General features: G+C 38.7%; 1 protein-coding gene and 1 non-coding gene across 3 annotated transcripts in view; both read left to right on the forward strand.

The window, feature by feature from the left end:
• The window catches only part of APOO (apolipoprotein O), a 55604-nt gene that overhangs the window by 26408 nt on the left and 5619 nt on the right, over positions 1–23577 (forward strand). For both annotated transcript variants that reach the window (XM_061137887.1, XM_061137888.1), the window contains 5 exons: positions 312–431; positions 2754–2808; positions 5504–5599; positions 10410–10501; positions 13871–13951. In XM_061137887.1, the coding sequence (XP_060993870.1) occupies positions 312–431; positions 2754–2808; positions 5504–5599; positions 10410–10501; positions 13871–13951 (444 nt within the window). The remainder of the gene's footprint in view (positions 1–311; positions 432–2753; positions 2809–5503; positions 5600–10409; positions 10502–13870; positions 13952–23577) is intronic.
• On the forward strand, positions 16880–16986 carry LOC133053383 (U6 spliceosomal RNA). The gene has a single exon (XR_009692276.1). It is a non-coding gene; the product is annotated as a U6 spliceosomal RNA (small nuclear RNA).

Here is a 23577-nt window from a genome sequence, read left to right on the forward strand (position 1 = left end):
CTAAATCTAAGGTGAAATAACAAATACCAGTATATAAAATGGGTGAAGAGGGCTGCTTTGTCTGCTATGAGTAGGGTCGGAGGAGGCTATGACACCTCATAAGAGCCCTGCTGTCTTGGCCTAGGCCTTATTAAGAAAGTAAGTATGGTAGAAAGATGGTCTAAAGCAAGGTTCAGGGTGCACATAATCCTTAGTCACTGTAGTTCATGAATTACTAGAAATATGATGCTTATAAATTTGACAGTTGATTGTTATTTCATTGCTGTGTATGCTTCTTCATTTTTTTCTGTTTTGTTTTTCAATTTTTGCAGCTTTCACTCTACTCCGTTCCTAAGGATCAGTCTAAATATGTGGAAGAACCAAGGACCCAACTTGAAGAAAGCATCTCTCATCTCCGACATTATTGCGAACCATATACAAGTTGGTGTCAGGTACAGCTGTTCTGAAAATAGAATGAATGCATTTCTGTTTAGAGTCAGTAGTGAAAAGTCTATATTGTCTCTAAGTTTTCAGAAAAAGGCACAAAAAAGGGCCCCAAGTTAAAGAGTGCCCAACTTAAAAATGTTCATTATTGCCATCTCTGGAAGAGAGCAGAGAGCCCTGACTTCCTGGTGGCAGCTGTTGCCATAGCTGCAGAGAGAATTTCCTTCCCACTGGGCAGAGAGTGTCACATTGCCTAGAGAGCAGAGGCCCATGGTACTTATCTTTTTTTTTGGCCAGGCCTGCTTGGCTTGCAGGATCTTAGTTCCCCAACCAGAGCTTAAACCCCAGCCACAGCCATGAAAGCTCTGAGTCCTAACCACTGGACCACCAGGGAATTCCCCCATGGTACCTATCTTGTTGGTTGTGGCTATGAAACCATTATTGTCCACCAGGGAGGATACTGGGACTGGAACTTTAGTAGGAGGAAAAGGGTACAATGCAAACATTTATATATACTAAGTTAGGAAGTTTCTCTCCTCACAGAGATTCTACAAGTCAGTACCACTTTAAGCAGGATGGGTACAGAGCATTTCAAATGCAATATTAAGAGAGTAGATAACTAGAGGGTGGAATTACATGTTTGAGTACTGAAGTGTTTCCTCTAGTGATCAAAGATCTGCATCTACAGATTGACTTGTACTGCTCAGGTTTTAGATCAGACATATGTCATTATGTTCATGAAAGCACATCTGCAGCTTTTAACATTGGAAACTGAAGTTTACAGTCTACAGAATGTTTTTGTTGACTTTGATCTATATATTTGCCAAACTTGATTTTGAAAATTCATGACAAAGTAACAGAATGTAGATGTGTGTGCTGTGGTCTAGATTTACTTTGCTTGAGATTTATAAACTCAATTTTCATCCAAATCTTTTAAAATTTTAAATTTCCACTGTCTGTGCCAGTGCTGAACTTTTGTTCACCAATTTAGAAAAAAAAATGGTAAACATAGACCCTGTCAACAACATAAATTAGGCCATTATACTAGAGTATCATAACCATATTATAGAGTTATGAAATACCTAAAGACTTTACATATAATGTGCTGTAACACATTTAGACTTTATTCTCTTGTTCTAGAAGATTTTTAAACCATCTGCTGGTAGTTAAGATAAGGTCAGCACATTTGCAAATATTTTTGTACCATGTAGGCATGACTGCATGACTACTATTATTTCTCTCTTGCTCTTTTTTTTTTGTGGTTAAAAGTACTTTATCTCTTTACCTTTCAACCTAAGGTTGCTTTTTGTTTTTTACTTTCTTGTCTGTGCTTGATGCTTAGTGCAGCAAAATGCCTCTGAAGCTGACAGCATAGTAATCAACATGTTTATTTGTACTGCTTTTAAGTAAAAAAGCTTTTTTGTGATTATACTAGTTTTATTTTCCTGTAGATTGAACTCTTCATGAATGAAAATACTTTTCATTCCTGACTTAAGTTCTAGTCCCTTTCTTTAAGAACTAATTTAATTTTCTTAAATTAGAACTGATTCTAATTCTTAAGAACTGATTTAGTTTTTCTTCATAGTTAACAGATTATGCTAGCAGAAGTGGGCAGTCAGTCCAGACATTGGTCTGTAGCTTTTCTTTTTTTAAAATAAATCATTTTCCAAGTGGCAGCTGGTTCCGATATCTTCTAATATCCACATATCTCTTTTTCCATTTTTTACTGTAGATTTCTTGAAGGTGGATACCTTCTAGCCTAGTTCCTTCTTTTCTTTAGGATCATCTGATGTTCATGTAAAAAGTCTTTTTATTGTTATTAAGAGAATGTTAATGCTTCATTTGCTCAGGATAGGGGTACGTGTCTCCAAATCTGGTATAGACTCCTTTGTCACATTCAATTGGGTCATTTCTGCTTCAAATGGGCAGTTTTCAGATACAAGCTCTAAAATCATGGCAAATCAGGAAATAGACTTAATATGAAAGATTTAATCTCACAGGGAAAGGATTTCCACTTTAATTATCGAGGGGACTGAGTGTTTTTCATCCTCTTCAGTTTCAGTAGAAGAATAAAAAGGCTGGGTTGTTGAAACCACTCTACTTGAAATCTTTGCTTCCTGTGGCAATAATAAGCCATTCTGCTAAGCAATTTGTGGTGAACAGGAAATTACAAAAGAAAAAAAAACAACACAAAACCCCTCAGATAGACAGTAAATCCCTTTGTTCAAGAAGTGCTAATAACATGGTAATTTATTCAGTAAAGATAAATACATATTTATTGTTACTTTCTAATCAACAAAGTCTATTCATTCTTTTTTTTATCTTTTTAGGAAAAGTACTCCCAAAATAAGCCCAAGATGCAAAGTTTGGTTCAATGGGGGTTAGGTAAGTTGATTTTTAATTAGGCACAGTCAGTTTGTTTGACATTGGATGTTTTAACTGGTATTCTGTGGATGTGCTCCAGGGGATCTGTGAATTCCTTAAAATTATATGTAGAATTTTAGAACTACTTGGTTATTTCTGGAAAGAGGGTCTGTTTTTTTCCATCAGATTTCAGGAAACTAGTGTCCCCATTCAGGTAAGTCTCTTCAGGATCGTTAGGATTGTTGACCTAACAGGTGCAGATACACTGGATTTTCTTTTTTTTAAATCTGTTTCCAGATGCAGTGTCCTAGCTCATCTATAGGTTTTCAGAATCAGGATCGCTCATTGGCATGGCTGTTAACACATGTTATAGAAGTCTAGATGCAGGAAGGAACTAGGCTAGTGTGCCTAGGAAAGGCTTTATTGCATGATTCGTGTGTTCTTACATGTTTTCATTTGTTTTTTTTTATCATCTTTCACATTCACTTAACACATACACCCATAAACTGATTTCACAGTCTTGTGTTCAACTAATATTAGGAAATTAATAGTCATTGGTCATATTTCATTCCCTTTATTGGGCGTCTAAACCAGTCATCCTCTTCTTTCTACAAGTGTTTGTTTCCATGACAGAATAAACATGAGTACAATTTATTTCTCTGTGAAAATCATCAGAGCATTGATGTGCTGATTCCCCCGAGACTACCTACCATATAAATACAGTCTTCCTTTGAAGATAGACATATTAGTGGCTTACCAGTTCTCTAAATTATCCATGTGGATTAATATCTTAATTTTAAAAACAGTTATTCAGTGCTTTTTAAGTATCAGGAGCTAATCTATGTGACTTGAAAGTATTAATTGCTGTAGAATCCTTATAACAACCCAGGCAATTAGGTACTTTTTTACTGTCTTTTTTTCCCCTCAGGAAGCTAAAGATTTCCTGATCTTTTATCTCTGTGTGACTGAGGTGATCTCTTTGTTGTCACCTGTCATTTCCCATAGAAGTAAGCAGTATTTGCAATATGAGTCTTTTTTTTTTCTTCTCTTGGACTCAGTTACTGCAAAGGCTCTTAAGAAGAAACATTCCATTATGAGTTGCGTTGTTGTCTGCCAAGACAACCCGTCCATTTCCCAGCAGTCACAGCCAAGATGTGTTAACTAGAAGCTGGCTTTCAGCTTCAGTGCAGTCTTAGAGTCCCATTTCTTTGTGATCTTCCCGCTTTGGTTCCCCTCACCGAGGCATCTGGGTGTCCTGTCACCTGCTCTGTGTTCATGGCTACAGTTGAAAATAACATGCTGGTAGGCAGAAATAAAGAGAAGTAGAAAACTGCCTCAAATGACCCAGGCAAGTTAAAATCAGGTTAAAGGCAAAGTAAGTAAAAGGTCAGACGGGAATTGGTACAAACAGCACAAACCCTATTGGAGAAGGCAATGGCAACCCACTCTAGTACTCTTGTCTGGAAAATCCCATGGAAGGAGAAGCCTGGAGGGCCACAGTCCATGGGGTCACGAAGAGTCAGGCACGGCTGAGCGACTTCACTTTCACTTTTCACTTTCATGCATTGGAGAAGGAAATGGCACCTACTCCAGTGTTCTTGCCTGGAGTATCCCAGGATCGGAGGAGCCTGGTGGGCTGCCGTCTATGGGGTTGCACAGAGTCGGACACAACTGAAGTGACTTAGCAGCAGCAGCAGCACAAACCCTATAGCAGTATTTAAAATGATCACCACAGTTCCCAAAGAACCCAAGAAAAGGAAAACTGGCATGTGTCTAGTCTTATCTGGAGGAGAGAATTACATAGTATTCCAGTTAGTTCAGTTCCACTTTCATTTAAGTCACCACCATGGCAGGCATTGAAGAGAGAGGCTGAGGAAGACAGTGGTCACAACCATTGAGGTGCATATAAATAGTGTTCAACACTGTCTCAAATACAGAGGCAGTCATAGACTACCATTGAAGGTACAGAGGAAGGAGGCTAGTTTAACAGAGATTGGGGAGACGGAAGCAGTCAGGGAAGGAGTTCTGAGGAGGCATCGTGCAAATGAGGTCATCAGGCATATTCAGGCGTGGCAAATAGGCTCACGTGTTGGATTTGTTTGTATTTATCTATGAACAGTGACTATTTCCCGCATGTACTTGCACAACAAGTTTCCCTCATTGTTCAGATTTTTCATTTCTTGAGTCTGAATAATGAATTCAGATGGCAAAAGATAAGTTTTTTCCCCCTGAGTCTGATATATTTTGTTCCTGAGTTTTAGAGAGCAATCAGCAAAGCTTCAGACAGTGACACATCTGTCCAAAGATTTATCCAAGTTTATTCTGATCCTGTGTTTGAATAGCGAGAGATTCCTGTATTTGTATTTCTCCCCTTATAAATAATTGATTCGGATCTGTTGCCTTCAAGAATTATGAAGATAATCTAATGTTACTGCCAGATTGTCATCAGACTAAAAGGTGTTTGAGAATTGGATACTTACTATGTGACTAGTAAATCATGTTTATCTCTCATATAAAAAGAACTTGTTGAAGCATATTAACAGCAGACTACATTATTTGAAAAGCATTTGATACTACATATACTTTTATATATGACTTCTTGTTTTGTTCTTTTTGTTTCTTTTTATTTATTTTTAATTGAAATATACTTGGTATGTGTGTTTTATTTATTAATGAGCAATTTATGGTACTGTTTTCCGGTCTGATTCTATTGTAGACAGCTATGAATATCTCCAAAATGCACCTCCTGGATTTTTTCCAAGACTTGGTGTTATTGGTTTTGCTGGAGTTGTTGGACTTGTTTTGGCTAGAGGTAGGTACAATTTTATAGTTTTTTTAAGAAAAAAATTCATAAATCAGAGATAAGATATATGTTTGGTTCTTTGTTTTCATTTATCAGTTTTTGGAATAATGAGTTGGCTTCTGTATATGGCCTTCTTGGTGTATAATTGATATGATTATTTTCTCCAGTATATTTGATTTTAAACATATATAGAAATTGTAAAAAAATAAAATGAAAAAAAATGTGTACTTTTGATTTAAAGAAGAAGTTAGTTATCCTTCATAGGTACATTTACTTCATTTACTTGGTCAAATTCCTGTTGCTCTTCAGTACAGAAAGTGAACTTTTGTTAACCAAGACCTGTCACACCTGAGAAACTGTTTCTAAATATTTCACTATTAAGATCAGGCTAATTGCTTTGAATTCTGGCAGTTTACCTCTTAGATGTTTTTGTACACATGTAGAATGGCATATGTTCAAGGTTGTGCACTGTAGTATTTTTTTTAAATATAAAAGATTAGAAAGTAAAAAAAAAATCAGGCTATTAATCACAGTACAGTGATTTCATAGAGAGTTTATAATTTCTTGATGTCTTATAGCTTCAGTCAGTGATGATAAAAAAATCTTTTAAAATACTTAAAGTTAAGAGCTAACAAATATCGACTTAGAGATATTACTACACCTTACTACTGGATTACAAAGAATTTATAGGAAATTCAGGATGATAAAATACTGTAATGAGATGAATTTGTTATGAACCACTTGGAAGTTTCACTGGTTGTAAAATTCAATTACAAAATTTTCTAAATTAGAAAGATTATGAACCCTGTAATCAGGTTCCCATAAGAGATGACTATAGAGACTAGTTTGATAACCATTTCTCAATATTAAGAACCTTTCTATACATGGCTTAACCATTCTTTTACAATATGGAAGAATGCTGTCCTGGTGCCACTCCCCGAGCATGTGGAATAAACTCCTGTTGTAGTTTCTGTGTCCTCCTCCCATTTGGCGCAGAATATATAAGAATTAAAAGCAGAGTTTATTTTTGCTAATCGACTTGGGCAATAGTTGAATCAGCTTTTTGTCCCAAACTTCTTTCCTCTCCTTCTGTAAAGCTGTCCAAAAAAGCATTCCTATCTTATTTAGATAGTGTTTAGAATTTATGGAGATCCCAAGGCCAGGGTGTTGGAATGTTGACTGGCTGTTAGGGAGCTAGGAATGTGGAATCAAGTGAGATTAGCTTCCTCCTTCCCTCCCCGTGGGGAGAGCACATGGAACAGTTTTACAGCTCCCTGTGCCACGCATGCGCTCTGCACTGTGTTCATCCTCCGCACATCCACTGGGCTGACCGTCCTGAGGACGACTGGGAGCTCTGCTCTCCTGAGCAGATCAGCAACAGAAGGACATCTGCTGCTGTGGGGCCTTTGCCTTTGTCTTTATTTGCTTGTTTGTTTAGATGTTCCCCTTTCTTTTTCCTGAGAGGACTCTAGTTGTATTAAAATACTTTAAAACCTTAATTCTTTTCCAGAAAAGTACACAGGCACACATACGATACAATAGATCTTTTCCCATGGGTGCTGGGATATAGGAGCCTGAGGTAAACACCATTGGGTGGGGGTTCCTAAGCAAAATGAGTGGGAGGGTAAGTATGTTTATGGGTGGTCAGAGTGATTTGCAGGCCCTTTAGGTAGATGCTGGCAGCAGTATGATGGGCTAAGTCTTTCCTGGTAGCATTTCTTTTCTTTCTTTTTTCAAACATTTTATTTATTTTAATATAATTTTATTTTTTTAATAAAGAAATTCAGATTTTTTTCCTTAAGTACACACAGTTGTATGAATTGCCTGTATACAAATTAACCAGGGCTTGACAACTTGGCTGGATGGCATCATGGTTTCATTTATAATTAGGACTTTTTTTTTTGATAGTAAATATCTCTAAAATGCTAGGTAATTGTTTACCCTTTCAAGCATAATTTTCCCCTCCCCATTTTGTAAAGTAATATTAATTATTATGGAGTATGTTGTACTTAAAGTAAGAAAATAATCTATAATAAAAATATATATGCATTTAAGGTATACAAAGTGATGTTTTGATACGCATATATGTATATGACAGGGTTGTCTGCTGTCAGCCTATTTGTTTAATCTATACACTGAGCACATTATAAGAAATGCCGGTCTGGATGAGTTACAACCTGGAATCAAGATAGGTGGGGAAAACATCAACAGCCTCAGATATGTGGATAATCCCACTCTAATGGCAGAAAGCAAAGAGGAACTAAAGAACCTCTTGATAAGGGTGAAGGAGGAGAGTGAAAGAGCCAGCTTAAAACTAAATATTTAACAAAAATAAGATCTTGGCATCTGGCCCCATTACTTCATGGCAGATAGAGGTGGAGAAAGGTGGAAGTAGTGACAGATTTCCTCTTGAGCTCCAAAATCACTATGGATGGTGACTGCAGCCATGAAATCGGAAGACGGTTGCTTCTTGGCAAGAAAGCTATGACATACCTAGACAGTGTGCTGAAAAGCAGAGACATTACTCTACTGGCAAAAGTCGGTATAGTCAAGGCTGTGGTCTTCCCAATGGTCATGTACGGTTGTGAGAGCTGGACTGTCAAGAAGACAGAGCATTGAAGAATTGACACCTTCGAACTGTGATGCTGGAGAAGATTCCTGAGAGTCCCTTGGACAGCAAGGAGATAAAACCAGTCAATCTTAAGGGAAATCAGCCCTGAATACTTGTTGGAAGGACTGATGCTGAAGTTGACCCCAGTATTTTGGTCATCTGATGAGAACAGCTGACTCATTGGAAAAGTCCCTGATGCTGGAAAAGATTGAGGGCAGAAGGAGAAGAGGGTGTCAGAGGATGCGATGGCTGGATGGCATCAGTAATGCACTGGACATGAACTTGGGCAAATTTCAGGAGATGGTGAGGGACAGAGTGGCCTGGTGTGTTGCAGTCCATGGGGTAGCAAAGAGTCAGACATGGCTGGGTGACTGAACAACAGCAGCAACAACATATGTGTATAAATAGTGAAATGATTACTGGAGTGGAGCTAATTAATATATCTTTTCATATAGTTACCTTTTTTGTGATGAGAGCATCTGAAATCTCCTCTCTTAGTAATGTCCAGGGTTCAGTATTATTAACTAGTTATCATACTGCACATTAGATCTCTAGACTTACTCATCCTACATAACTGCACCTTTGTATCCTTTGACCAATATCTCCACATTTCTCCCACCTCCCTACTCTTGATAGCCACCCTTCTAGTCTTTGCTTCTGTATATTTGACTTTTTTAGCTTCTACATATCAGTGAGATCATGTGCTGTTTTTTCTTTCTCTGTCTGGATTATTTCACTTAGCATAATGTCCTCTAGGTTCATCCATATTTTTGCACATGGTAGAATGTCCTTATTTTTAAAGGCTTAATAATATTCCATTGCAAATGTATACCACAGTTTCTTTATCCATTCCTCCACTCCAGACATTTAGTTTGTTTTCATGTGTTGACTATTGTGAATAATGCTGCATTGAACATAAGTATTTCAGGTTACTGATTTCATTTCCTTTGGATATACACCTGGAAGAGGGATTGCTGAATCATACAGATAGGTTTCTTGGGCATCTAGCAGATAACAGTGATGAGGGTGGCCAGGACTGTGGTGATGACAAGAGGTATCTCTCTGGAAGAGAAATGAATGGATGATTATTCAGAGGAAGTAGGCCCAGCCAGGCCACTCAAGGAGGGCAGGTGTTTGTTGCCCTTTGTTGTTGCCTTCTGGAGGCTCCCTCTGGCCATGCTGACAGTTACAGTCTACATCACTGGCTTCTTGGGAAGTTTGGGGGTGGAAACAGGAAGGGAAGCAGGGGATTGTACTTCCTTCCAGAACTTCTAGGACCCCCAGCTCATTGTGTGCACCAGTTGGAGCTAGAAACCCAAGAGCAGCTGCCTATCAGCTTTCTCTGTGCACAGTGCTCAGTCGCTCAGTTGTGTCCAACTCTTCGCAATCCCATGGACTATAGCCCTCCAGGCTCCTCTGTCCATGGGATTTCCCAGGAAAGAATATTGGAGTGGATTGCCATTTCCTTCTCCAGGGGATCTTCCCAACCCAGGGATCGAACCTGCGTCTCCTGCACTGGCAGGCAGATTCTGTACCACTGAGCCCTCTGGGGAGCCTCTATCAGATTCCTCTTATATATTCTTGATTATTTTCTTCTTTTGAATTATTTTACTTTGATCATTTCTAAGAGCTCTTTTCTGCTCTGTTTCACAGAGCTCATTTTTCTTTTAATGCAGTAGCTTCTTAAATTTATTGATGATACCTAAGAACAAGTTTAAGTTCTTCTCTTTCCTTTGGGGTCATTTTTCTGTCTTTCTTGTCTTGATGTTCTCTTATGTTGTGAGCTTTCTTTACCTTTCCTCGATTGTACAGTCGTATTTAAGAGCAAGGCGATTGAGACTCTAATAAGAACTTTTTACACATAAATGGGACTTGCTGGGAAGCAGGTTCTCTCTCTGGGTGAGCTGAGAGGGAACTGACCTTAAAGGAGAGTGGTGACAATGCCCACCTGAGCGAGGCTGGACTTTCTCCACTAACATGCACATGCTGTTACACCAGCTGTCTTGGCTTTCAGCAGCAAATCCGTGGCATTTCTTTAGAGGTACCTTGTGCCCCTTTTAAGATTTTGTCTGGAGAGATGCCCTCACCACAGCATTTTGGCACTGGCATGGTGTGGAGGAGTCTTACACAGTGTTAGATGTACAAGGCAAACTGTGATGATAGAGATAATAAATACTCTGATGGTGTCCACAACCTTTTATTTAATAGGTTCAAAGATAAAGAAGCTTGTGTATCCACCTGGTTTCATGGGATTTGCTGCCTCTCTTTATTATCCACAGCAAGCCATTGTATTTGTCCAGGTAAGTTATATCAGTAAGCTTTCATGCTCATGTATGTATGTGTTTACTGCTTCATTTAATTTTATTTTGCAGACTTTAATACCAGAGTAAAATTTCTTTGCACATATAGATTTAAATGGTTTTGCAGCAAATTTAAATGGTTTTCTCCACTGTATACCTCAGTTCTGGCCCTCCTTTCAATGTCAGTATTCAGAGAAGGCAAGCTAATTTGAATATTAATAAAAGAAAATTTAATATACTTTTTTGCATAATTACATGGAAGCCCAGAGACTCAAATTCCAGAGTTGGTGTTTACAGATCAGTTTGGGTGTACCTGGTCATAGCCTGCCCTCCTTGGTGTTGTAGGCATGGGCCTTGTGCTCTGGCCCTCCGCCTTCCCCCTTATCTGGTGCTGGCCTCACTTTCCTTGCTGGGGACTTCAGGGAGTGCAGTTCACTCCGTCGGGAATGCCCTTTTTAGGGCTGTCAGTTGGCTGCTCCTTTCTTACCCTTGAGGCCTCAGCTTGATGGCATCCTGGCGGGTAGAACACAGTGGCCGAGACATGAGTACAGCTGATGCCTTCGTCAGTCAAGCTGCCATGACAAAATACCACAGCCTGTGAGGCTTAAATAATAGAAATTTATTTTCTCACAGTTCTGAAGGCTGGAAGCCCAAGAGCAAGGTGTCAGCAGGGTTGGTTTCTCCTGAGGCCTCTCTCCTTGACTTGCAGGTGGCCACCTTCTCCATGTCCTCGCGTAGGCTTGTCACTGTATGCACACTTCCCTGATGTGTCATCCTTGTCTTATAATGACACCAGTGGATTAGAGCTCCACCCTTATGACTTCACTTGACCTTAATTACCTCTTTAAAGGCCCTTTCGCCAAACAGTCACATTGTGGGTTAGGGCTTCAACACATGAGTTTTGGGGGACACAGTTCAGTCCATAACAGCTGGACCAGCAGTTCTCAGACTGTAGTCCCTGGATCAGTGGGATCAGGATCACCTGGGAACTTATTAGAAATGCAAGTTTTCAGGCCCCAACCCAGACCTATTGACTCAGACCCTGAGAGTTAGGGCCAGCAGTCTGTGTTTTAGCAGGCCCTCTGGGATTTTTGCAAGCCTATAATATTTGAGAACCACTGATAAAGACGTTAGACTCCCTCAGGGCAGTGGTGTCTGGACTTGGAGGGACTGTACACATAGAATCCCTTGGAAAACTGGCAAGAACGAGGCCGACTTAAAGTTTTGAGATCCTAGGTAGCTTCTAGAGATGGGGATTCATTTGCTAGAACTGCCATATCACACTGAAACTGGTTTCTAGGAAGAAGAGCAGTGCCATCACCAGAATTAGTCCTTGAAGCGCTGAGCCAATCCGACCAGACACTGTGCCCCCTGGAGTCCTTGCAATATCATTAAGTCTAGATTCCTGGATGGTGCTCCAGTTGTAGGTGGGAGCCCAGTGGATCCAGCTGTGGGAAATTGTTGGCTTTGGTGGCAAATACGATCTTTATAACATGGGTTTGGCGTTGTTTATAGCAGTCCTGGAGGCAGTTACTGATCCTCTGCCTGCTTCAGTCCTAACTCTGAAACAGTGAATCATGTCTGCCTGCTCTAGATCACAAAAATAATCAAACATCATCTTAGTCTGTTATGGTTTAAATAGTAAATTGGCTGGTGGTTGAGAAGCATATGTAGTAACCCTCTGAGTAGAGGTCTTTTTTTTTTTTATCTTCCATGCCACAGCATGCATTGCAAAAGAATTTTTTGTATTCACAACCAAGATAGTAGCATATAAATCTGAGTTGTATTCTAATTTATTTTTAAAGTCAGTGGGAAGGAGTTTTGTCTTTTTTTTTTGTACCTAGAGTGAGCCAGAACAAAGCAATTAACTATTTTCACTAGATATAAAACATTAGTGATCTGTTTGGGATGATGAAAAAGTTCTGAAAATAGTGGTGGTGATGGTCACACAACATTGTGAATGTAATTACCACTTAATTGTACACCTAGAAGTGGTTAAAATGGTTAATTTTATATTATGTGTATTTTGCACAATAAAACAAAACAAACATCAGTGATCGAAAGAGAATTAGTTCCTATTTCACAGTTTCTTTTCTACTTCCTCTTTTTTTTTCCTCCTAATGAATGCCATGACCTTGGACAAACCACTTAATCACTTATGTTTTGTTTTCTGTTCAGTAGTGTCTGGAGAATAGTATTGTCAGAAAACTCTGAAAGTGATGGGCGAATATTATTTTTCTCTCAGAAATTTAAAACGCTGAGAACAGTGCCATACTGATAGTAAATGCTTGTTACATCTACCAGTGAGTCTGAGAATCATATCATATCATATTTTAAGAACAGTTGGCACAACTGGAAGAATATAACTTGTAAGAAACCAGTATGTTGCAGCCAAATGCTGGATTTACTAGCATTGTGACCTTGGACGAGTCATTTGGCCTCTGAATATTTCCTAATAATCTCTGCCTACTTACCATATAGCATTGTTATATAGAATAGAGGTAAATCATGTGAATGTGCTTGGTAAAGTAAAATGCTATATAGAGACAAATGATAATAAAAATTCAGAAGAGAATAATAACTGCTTTCATAAAATCAAAGTAGTTTCATGTAGAAGACAAATCAATATTGTCCTAAGTAGGACCAATGAATGCAAATTATTGGAAGTTTCTTTTTAAGAAAGCTCAATATTTTTTATAAAAGTTTCCAGTAATTGAAGTCAGCAGGCCAAAGGTGGATCAGCACCTTTTAAGGTAGGGAACTTACTTACTCCAAAATATTCTCTGACCGTTGAGCCTACCTTTCTGCATGTTGTAGAAAGGATTTTGGAGCAGAAAGCAAAAGCCCTATAGAAACTCAAAGACTTATGTTTTGAGGGATCTGGGGAGACTGACCACCTTTACTGGGCTCACTTGTTTTTTTACCTAGCCCCTAAAATGAATGAATGATTTTCATCTTGAGTTTCAGACTTGGTTGGCTGTTATGTGCTAGATGTGATAGGTATAAGCCTTCTTTCTTATCTGATTTTTCAGGAATTTCTCATATCAGCATTTTTTCCCACATTTTTCCCTTGAAATTGTGAAAGGTTGAAATATACACCTATAATTTATGGCACATTATTTTAAATAGTAGCTATACCTGGGCAAACTATTTTTTCTTCTTACCCTATCATTCTTGCTTTTATTTGGTTACATTGCATAGCTTTTTTTTTCATTGTATAGTTTTAATGTGTATGTTCAACCAAGATTCCTGTGGTAGTTGTATGCTTAAATACAGTTCTTTTGGAAACGGGACAAAAGAAAGCATAAATTCTCTTCCTTACCACTTCATATATGGAATAGCAATGGATCATTTATATTTTATTTCAAGGTCAGTGGAGAGAAATTGTATGACTGGGGTTTACGAGGCTACATTGTCGTAGAAGATTTGTGGAAGGAGAACTTTCAAAAGGTGAGAAAGATCTTTTTAATTATCTTCCTTTCAGTTTAAATGTGTGGTTTCTCTCAGGTTTTATAAAATTATTGATAACCCTGTTGCTTGCTCCTGCTTTTCGTGTTTGTATTTTCTTATGCTTGTAGCTCAGATTCTCGGGTGGCCTTTATTAGAGGAGCAATAGAACTTCTATACATTTGATTGTTTTTAGCAGGGCTGAATATAAGTGGGGATCATAGAATGCATTCCACTTCAGTCTTAGACCATAATTTCCGCTCTATTGTATTTACAATCTGTTCAGAGTGTTGCGTATTATCTGAAAGTTTTATCAAAACTAGAATAGATGGAAGCAGGGTATGTTCCCAGCAGAAGAGGAGTAGCTGAGACTCCTCCTCTTGCTGTTTTGCTCATCATAGGCCCCATTCTTTGCTTTATCAGTACTGTATCTGTTAATCCCCTAGCCTCTGGGCCAAGTTAAGGGCATATAGGGGCCCAGCCACCAGTTACAGGCCACTTTACTGACTCGTGGGCGAGCATCAGAGGGGAAGAGGTTGTGGAATTAAAGGATATGCCATTTTTTGTCTCTTCTCACAGCCGCTTAGCTGATTAAATGTTGCCCATGTTTGCTGGAACATTCTTCTCTGATAAGGAAGAGTAAGTGTAGAACAAGGCATCATGTCTTCTCTGAGCACTCAGAGGCACAGCTCAATGAGGAAGAATTAGGGTTCTTATTATTAACATACCTTATCTTAGAACACTTGATTCTGGTCATCTCAAATCAAAGTACTCTTTTAAAAAAATATAAATACCTGTCTCAAAATTAAAGTCCAGGATTTCGAACTGGAACTTGAAAGTAACATTGTAGAATAAATTATAAGCCCTTCTCATTAGTTACATAAATAGTCTTCCAGTGAAATCTTTTTTTTTTCCTTCCAGTGAAATCTTTTTTTTTTTCCTTTTTTTTCATTTATTTTTATTAGTTGGAGGCTAATTACTTTACAATATTGTAGTGGTTTTTGTCATACATTGACTTGAATTAGCCATGGATTTACATGTGTTCCCCATCCTGATCCCCCCTCCCACCTCCCTCTCTACCCGCTCCCTCTGGGTCTTCCCAGTGCACCAGGCCCGAGCACTTGTCTCATGCATCCAACCTGGGCTGGTGATCTGTTTCACCTTAGATAATATACATGTTTCAATGCTGTTCTCTTGAAACATCCCACCCTCGCCTTCTCCCACAGAGTTCAAAAGTCTGTTCTGTACATCTGTGTCTCTTTTTCTGTTTTGCATATAGGGTTATCATTACCATCTTTCTAAATTCCATATATATGTGTTAGTATACTGTAATGGTCCTTATCTTTCTGGCTTACTTCACTCTGTATAATGGGCTCCAGTTTCATCCATCTCATTAGAACTGATTCAAATGAATTCTTTTTAATGACTGAGTAATATTCCAGGGTGTAAATGTACCACAGCTTCCTTATCCATTCATCTGCTGATGGGCATCTAGGTTGCTTCCATGTCCTGGCTATTATAAACAGTGCTGCGATGAACATTGGGGTGCACGTGTCTCTTTCAGATCTGGTTTCCTCAGTGTGTATGCCCAGAAGTGGGATTGCTGGGTGATATGGCAGTTCTATTTCCAGTTTTTTAAGGAATCTCCACACTGTTCTCCATAGCGGCTGTACTAGTTTGCATTCCCACCAACAGTGTAAGAGGGTTCCCTTTTCTCCACACCCTCTCCAGCATTTATTGCTTGTAGACCTTTGGATAGCAGCCATCCTGACTGGCGTGTAATGGTACCTCATTGTGGTTTTGATTTGCATTTCTCTGATAATGAGTGATGTTGCCAGTGAAATCTTAAGACTAGGTTTTGTACTGGTGATTTCTAAAGGAATTAACCTCTATTGAGCCTGTTTAAAACCAGCTAGCTCTTGAGTAGGAAGTTGTATATTAATATCAAGTGCCCTCTGGCAATCCATTTTAAAGAAGAAACACTCGTAGTTTTATTTTCATTTCTCTGACATTTTCTTTGGAAGCTCTCTTTCCTGTTTAAAAAATTCCTTAAGTCCAGGCTGAGTTGAATATGAGAAAGGAAGTAGAAACGTAGCAAATGAAACTCCTCCTCAGTTCTGCATGCTCTCTGTGGTGTCAGTACAGAGCTGATGCACACAAAAGCCACGGTGGGGGGCTCCCCTGGGAGTCTGAGCGGTCACTGTGGTGTCAGGCAGACGCGTGCCCACCAACTGGGCTGTGGTTGGAATGCAAGCTGAACAGGCCAGCATTCTATGGCTGTTTGAAAACGTTGGATATGGGGAGTGAGGTAGTAACGATGCCTAGTTAGCCACAGGTTGATCTATATATCTTCTCTGGTCTCCTGTCTGTGCCCTTGCCCTCTCGAGCATCACTGGGAGTTCTACTCATTCACTCTCAAAGCACAATTCTCCTGCCAGCTATCTGTTGTGACTAGAAGGTAATAAAATGGATATTGACAACTTAAACATTTAGCACAAGTTCTAAGTGAAAAATATCAGAAGGCCCTTTTAATTCAAGATTTGATGTACTTAGATTTGGGGAATTATTTGACAATGAAATGCTTTTGTTTTTTATTGATTTCCCTGCCCCCCCCCCTTGTTGGACTTTGTGGGTTTCAGTATTTTTTGTTCATTTTTTCTTTACTAATGAGAGTAAAGATTTAAGCTACCCTGGAACAGGAATCTTTTGGAGCTCAGGAACTCTGAAGGGAATTGGGGAACACTTCATGGATTTTTGTTTGTTTCTTAGCATGTTTAGAAATTGGTTTTCAAGTCAGGCTTTAATTACCAGTCTCAAATTCAGTGCAGTCTGATTCATAATTGTACTACCATCATGTAACAGATATACATACTTTTGGTTGCAAATAGTCAAAAGAAATTTGTGGCCATTGTGTTTAAAATGGGGCCCAGAGTGCTCACTTCGGCAGCACATATATTAAAATTGGAACGATACAGAGAAGATTAGCATGGCCCCTGCGCAAGGATGACACGCAAATTCGTGAAGCGTTCCATATTTTTAGCTTCCAACTAATAAAAATAAATGGAAAAAAAATGGGGCCCTGAAAGTTTAAGTGGTATGAATGATGGTTCAGTTCTTTATTATTTCCCATGAAGCTGTATTGCTCTCAAAACCCTAAGGAAGTCTGTGGCATTTTTTGGTCCGCCACATCTCTTTTCCCTTTTAGAAATTAATTCTAAATGTTTGCAGTGAGTCTTCTACCAATGAAATTTGAATGAGGTGATCTTTCAGTTCTGTGATTGGTTGGTGAAGAGGAATTAATCTGCTTCAGCTAAAATGAATTCTTTGCTTTGGCAGAACTGTGAAGCAAAGATGGGTGTGTCCAGAAATATTGTCATCATAGTGGGTCGGGGTTTTTTCTTTTTTTTTGAGATATAATATATAAAATATATGTACAATAACTGTGTGTATATGTATATTTGCAGTTTAAAATCCAACAATATAATGGCCTTTCATATGCCAACGAACCATCCATCTTTAAAAATAGGAAATTACCAGTGTCTTTCAACTTCTTCCTGTGCCCCTCTGTCTACACAGAGAGAACCACTGTCCAGAATTTTGAAGTTTTTATTCCCTTCTTCTTCAAACTTTTCTTGTAGTTTAACCACATACATATTTATTCTAAAACACTGTAGTTGAGCTTGCCTGTTGTTTGCCTTTTAATGTAAGTAACTATATCAAATACACATATAAATAAATATATAGTTTGTCTAGAGGGAGTCTTACTCTATGTATTATTTTGCAAGTTGTTTTGTTCCCTAAGCATTATGTTCATGGGCTGTGTATGGCCGTAGTTTATTTATACTGCTATAGAATATTTCTTTGTGGGAAAATCCCATGTTGATGGCTAGTTGGGTGGTTTTCAGTATATTGTTGTTGCACACACAGCTGTGAGCATATTTTTGTACATGTGTCATGGTTTATTAAAAGTCTTTCTAGGCTGAGATTCCTAGTTCATAGGGTCTGCACATCAATTTTACTAGATGACAAGTTTTCTATTTTTGCCAGTCTGGTGCCTTTGAAGTAGTTTTTCACTGTGGAGTGTGTGTATGTGTGGCTTTGTTTTGTTCCTCAATTTTTGTTTTGAAAAAAAAAATTCAGAACTGCAGAACAGTTGCAGGAATAGTGTAATGAATATACCCTTCACTTAGATTCGCCAGTTACCATTTTGCTACATTTGCTTTGTCTGTCTTTTTACACATGCTTGGGCACTCACCCATGTGTATTTTATTTTTCTGAACCATTTGAGACTTATAGATATGGCGCTTTCTACCCATATCTAATTCAGCATGTATTTACAAAGAATATGGTCATTTACTGATAGAATCACAATACCATTATCATGCTCAGGAAAGTTGACATTTCATTGTTTGCATAGACTTTATCTAATATGCAGTCCATAGTCAGATTTCCTTAGTTGCCTCAATAATGTACTTCCCTTCAACTATTAATAGCTTTATCACCTAAGTATCTATCCCTGTCTCTTTAGTCTTGCCCACTATTATTTCTGACTTGTTATTTCTTTTAAGGCTTTTTTCCCCCTTCTAAGTCACTTTTAATCTACAGTTTCTCCTTCCATCCTCTTCTTTTCCTTACTCTGTATCTGTTAAAAGAACCTGGCATGTTGGACCTGTAGAGTTTCCAACAGTTTGGGTTTTACTGATTACACACTTGGGTGCAGTTGAAAGTGTTCCTCTCTCCTCTCAAGATTTCCTGAAGATTGGCTGCTGGGTCCATGAGCTGCCTAATCAAGTTTGTGTTATCGTAGGTCTATGCAGGCACCTAAGCTTTTGTTTCACTTTACCAGTTTGGTGTTAGTGGCTGTTGAGGATCAATGCCTAGACTCACTGATTCACTGGGAGTTGGAAAATGGTGATATTCTATTTCTGTCATTTCATTTTCACATGATAGCTAGAGCACTTGAATAAAGAACTCCTTCCCCTCATAAACTAGTTAGTTATAGGAAAGACAAGATAAATGCTCAGCTTTTTCTCTTGGATTTTTCTGGCTTTCAGAATAATAAATTTGTTCCCTCACATCCTCAGAATGTCTCCAACTAGTTGGTTTTTTTTTTTAACAATCATTTTGCATTTGTTGATTTAAACATATTTGGGTTTGAATGCTTTGTAATTCCTGTCCTTGTTGGAGTTCAGGTTGCTCATTTTGGCTGGTATAAGCTGGCTTTGTGTCCTTCTGATGTGATGCAAGAACTCTGCAATAGTTTCCTGGCTGTCTGGCATGTCACATTGGTCTCAGAATTTCTCTTTGTTGTTTTAGTGTACATTCCTTTGATTACTAACGAGGTTGAACATATTTTCACATGTTTATTGGTTTCTTCTTGAAATGCCTGCTCATATCTTTTGACATTTTTTATGTGGGTCATTAGTTCCTTTCTTAATGATTGATGTAAAAGCCTTCATTTTTTCCTAGGTACTAATATTTGTAGTCACTTGTTTGCAGATGTCTTCTCCCGGCTTGAGGCTAGTCTTTTCAGTTTTGGTGTTCTTTGATGATGATCAGGAGTTCTTAATATAGTTGATTCATAGAATGCTTCCATTACAGTTTTCACTCTTTGACTCTAGGCACTTAATAAAAGCAGGAAACTATTCATTGGTTGTTCATTGCTAATCTGAAATCCCTTCAGAATAGTCCCAGCCCAAAGTCTGAGTTTCAGAGATGGAGGCCAGTGGTGGGTGTCAGGCCCCAGGGTCACAGATGGCCCTTTTGGAATTGTCTTCTAAATTAACCAAACACAGCAATGTGTTTCAGTAAAAGTCATGTTTAATTTTCACTAGGTTTTAAAAACTTGTGACAATTTACTATCAAAAAATTATAGAATGACTGTTAAAGACCAACAATAACTAAAAGCAAAGAACTTAATACTTCTTTGAAGGGCAGGAAAATATAAAGAAATATAAACCTGTTACTAATGTGAAAACTGAGCAGAATTTCTAATGCTGAGCTTTTAATAGTTGTATTCAAGCCTTTGCTAGCTCAGCAGGAAAATAAAAGGGAAACAGTGGCCACCATCCTGAGTAAATCCTGTTTTCTCTTCCTCCATTCAAAATTCCTCAGCTTTCTAAACACACTCAAGTTTAGCTGTAAGTGATATGATTTTAAAATGACCATCTCTGAAATAAGGCAGTCACAGGGGAAATACTGTTTGAGTCCACTGACATGAAGTATCTGAAACAGTCAGATTTATAGAAGCAGAGTAGAATGGTGGTTATCAGGGCCTGGGGGTGAGGGGAAGATGGGGAGTTGCTGTTTAATGGGTATAAAATTTCAGTTATACAAGATGGATAATTCTAGAGATCTGCTGTACAGCATAGTGCCTGTAGTTAGCATTACAATATTGTACACTTGAAAATTTGTCAGGAGAGCAGATCTCTTATTAAGTGTTCTTACCACAATAAAATAAAAATAAGGACAATATAGTGGGTTTTCTGTAAAGCTAAATTTGTTCAGAATTTCTGCCCATTCTAGTTTTTGTTATTAAAATGCTAAGAAATAAAGGTACCAGGCAATGATTTTTCTTTTGTCCTTTAAAAACAATATTACTTAGCATTAAAAAAGTAAGAAATCCTGAAAGAAAAAGTTTCTCCTTTTTTTGAAAGACATACACTTTTGGTATCAGAAAATGTAGACGAGGCAGGATTCAGCGTGACCTGGTAGCCAAGAGAGTAGACTCCATAGTGGACACCCTTCTCCAACTCCCACCCCACCCCCACCTCTTACAATCCTTGAGTGAGTGAAAGTGGCTCAGTTGAGTCCGACTCTTTGTGACCCCATGGACTGACTATACAGTCCATGGAATTCTCCAGGCCAGAAGACCAGAGTGGGTAGCCTTTCCCATTTCTAGGGGATCATCCCAACTGAGGGATTGAACCCAGGTCTCCTGCATTGCAGGCGGATTCTTTACCAGCTGAGCCACCAGGGAACCTTGGGAAATTGCTCTGGTGCTCTGGTAAATGGGGGTTGTTTCGAGGATTCAGTGGGTTTATCCATGTCAGAAGCAGAGAAAATGGACCAACTTTAGACATGGTAGCCATGATGGATGTCATGTGACATCTGCACGGGAGAAGGTAACATCTCCTGATGGAAAATGGAGCCATAGAGCTTGTTATACTCATTAGTCAAAAGTCCCTGTATCTGTTTTAGTTTGCTTTTTGCTGCTGTAACAAATGACCACAACTTTACTGACTGAGAGGAATGTAAATCTATTTTCTTAGACTCTAGGTTGGACGTCCAGTGCTAAATCAAGTTGTCAGCAGGATTGCATTCCTTTCTGGAGGTTCCAGGGGAGAATCTGCTTCCTGCTCATTCAGGTTGTTGACAGAATTCAGTTCCTTGGCGGTTATAGGACCAAGGTCTGCTTTGCTGGCTGTCAGCTGAGGGCAGTTCCCAGCCTCTAGAGGCTGCAGCATTCCTTGTCTCCCAGCTCTCTTCCTCCGTCTTCAAAGCCAGCTTCTGTAGATGAGCCCTGTTCACGTCCTATTTCTTTGACCCTGTCTTCTGTTCTCTTACGCTATAGGAACCCACGTGATTCAATTGGGCCAACCCAGATAATCCAAGATAATCTCCCTATCGTAAGGTCAGCTGGTTTGCAACCTTAACTCCGGTGCCACTGTAATTCTCCTTTGCCACGTACAGTAGCACAGTCACAGTTTCCAGGATTAGGATGCAAACACCTCTGGGGGGCCATTATTCTGCCTACCACATCCAGTGAACTGGAACTTCATTGGGGTTTTGACAGGTCATTTTTCCTTACCTTCTATTTCCTCATTAAAAAAGTTAAGTGACCTACCACATAGGATATGTGACATTTATGGAGTACTTGCTGGGAGCTTGGTCCTGGGTGCTAAACTCTTTGCTCAGGAAGAGTCTGTGAAGCAGGTTCTATTATTTGTTGTTCAGTCACTCAGTCATGTCTGACTCTTTGCGACCCAATGGACTGCAGCATGCCAGGCTTCCCTGTCCTTCACCATCTTCCAGAGGTTGCTCAAACTCATGTCCATTGAATTAGTGATGCCATCTAACCTTCTTATCCTTTGTCGTCTCCTTCTCCTTTAGCCTTCAACCTTTCCCAGCATCGGGGTCTTTTCCATTGAGTCAGCTCTGCATCAGGTGGCCAACATATTGGAGCTTCGGCTTCAGCATCCATCCTTGCAATGAGTATTGAGGATTGATTTCCTTTAAGATTGACTGGTTTGATCACCTTGCTGGCCAAGGGACTCTCAAAAGTCTTCTCCAGCACCACAGTTCAAAAGCATCAATTCTTTGGCACTCAGCGTTCTTGATGGTCCAACTCTCATATCCATACATGATTTCTGGAAGAACCATAACTTTGATTATATGGACCTTTGTTAGCAAAGTCATGTCTCTGCTTTTAATATGCTCTCTAGGTTTGTTATAGCTTTTCTTCCAAGAAGCAAGCATCTTTCAATTTCATGGCTGCAGTCACTCTCTGCAGTGATTTTGGAGCCCAAGAAAACAAAGTCTGCCACTGTTTCCACTGTTTCCCCATCTATTTGCCATGAAGTGATGTGGCCAGTTGCCATGATCTTAGTTTTCTGAACACTGAGTTTTAAGCCAGCTATTATTATCCCCATATTATAACTGAGGAAACTGCATTTTGGAGAAGTTAAGTAATTGATCAAAATGATTCAGCTAGTGAAGGGCTCAGACATTTCAGTGGGTTAATATACCTTAAAGGTTTAGCTACAAATGCCCCTTCATATGGCAATTCATATTAATTAGAAATAAATATTTTGATTAATTCCTGTAGCCCTTTGCAGTCTAATATTGCAGACACCAGCTATGGACTACATGAAGTGTAGCTGATCTGCACTGAAGTGTGCTATAAGGGCACATTCACACCAAATTTAGAAGACATGGTCTAAATTAAAAAGATTGTAAACTATCTCGGGATTTTAATATTGATTGATGTTATATTGATTACATGTTGCAATAATAGTATAATATTTTTTGATGTGTTGGGTTAAAATGCACTACTCACTTAAAAAGAACCGTGAAACCCAATATGTATTAAAAGTAGATTATAAGGAGAATGGTTGCATTGTAAAATATTTTAAATAAAACTGTCTGGAGATGCAAAAAAAGATTGATTTCTGGCTTGTGCTAAGTCACAAACTGTCTTTTGAAGTCAGAATATTGTTTTTGCTGAAATCATGATGATTTCTGCCAAGAGAGATCTGATTTGTAATAGCGTGGATGGGCTCACTATTTCATTAGTGAGATATTTGACTGTCATGTTTTATTATACTATAAGTAATACGTAATCAAACAAGAAAAATTTCCTAGAAACAGAGTTGTTTTCTTCAACCAGAAGAATGTTTCTGTGTGCTCAGTTTTTTAATGTCCAAAAGATTAAAAAGCTTATGAACTTAGCAGTTTATTTTTTTGAGATCGAGTTGCTGGCAAATACCCATAGTAGAATATATAAGATATCACTAAAAGTACTTGGCAAGCATTATGTTAAGGTAATTCAGACCTGAAATACATTTAACTAGGTAGAGAACCACATGATTTTTATGGCACACCCAGTTCTTGGACATGGTTATCTCACT

This window comes from Dama dama, chromosome X, assembly GCF_033118175.1.
Source record: "Dama dama isolate Ldn47 chromosome X, ASM3311817v1, whole genome shotgun sequence".
Lineage (NCBI taxonomy): Eukaryota > Metazoa > Chordata > Mammalia > Artiodactyla > Cervidae > Dama > Dama dama.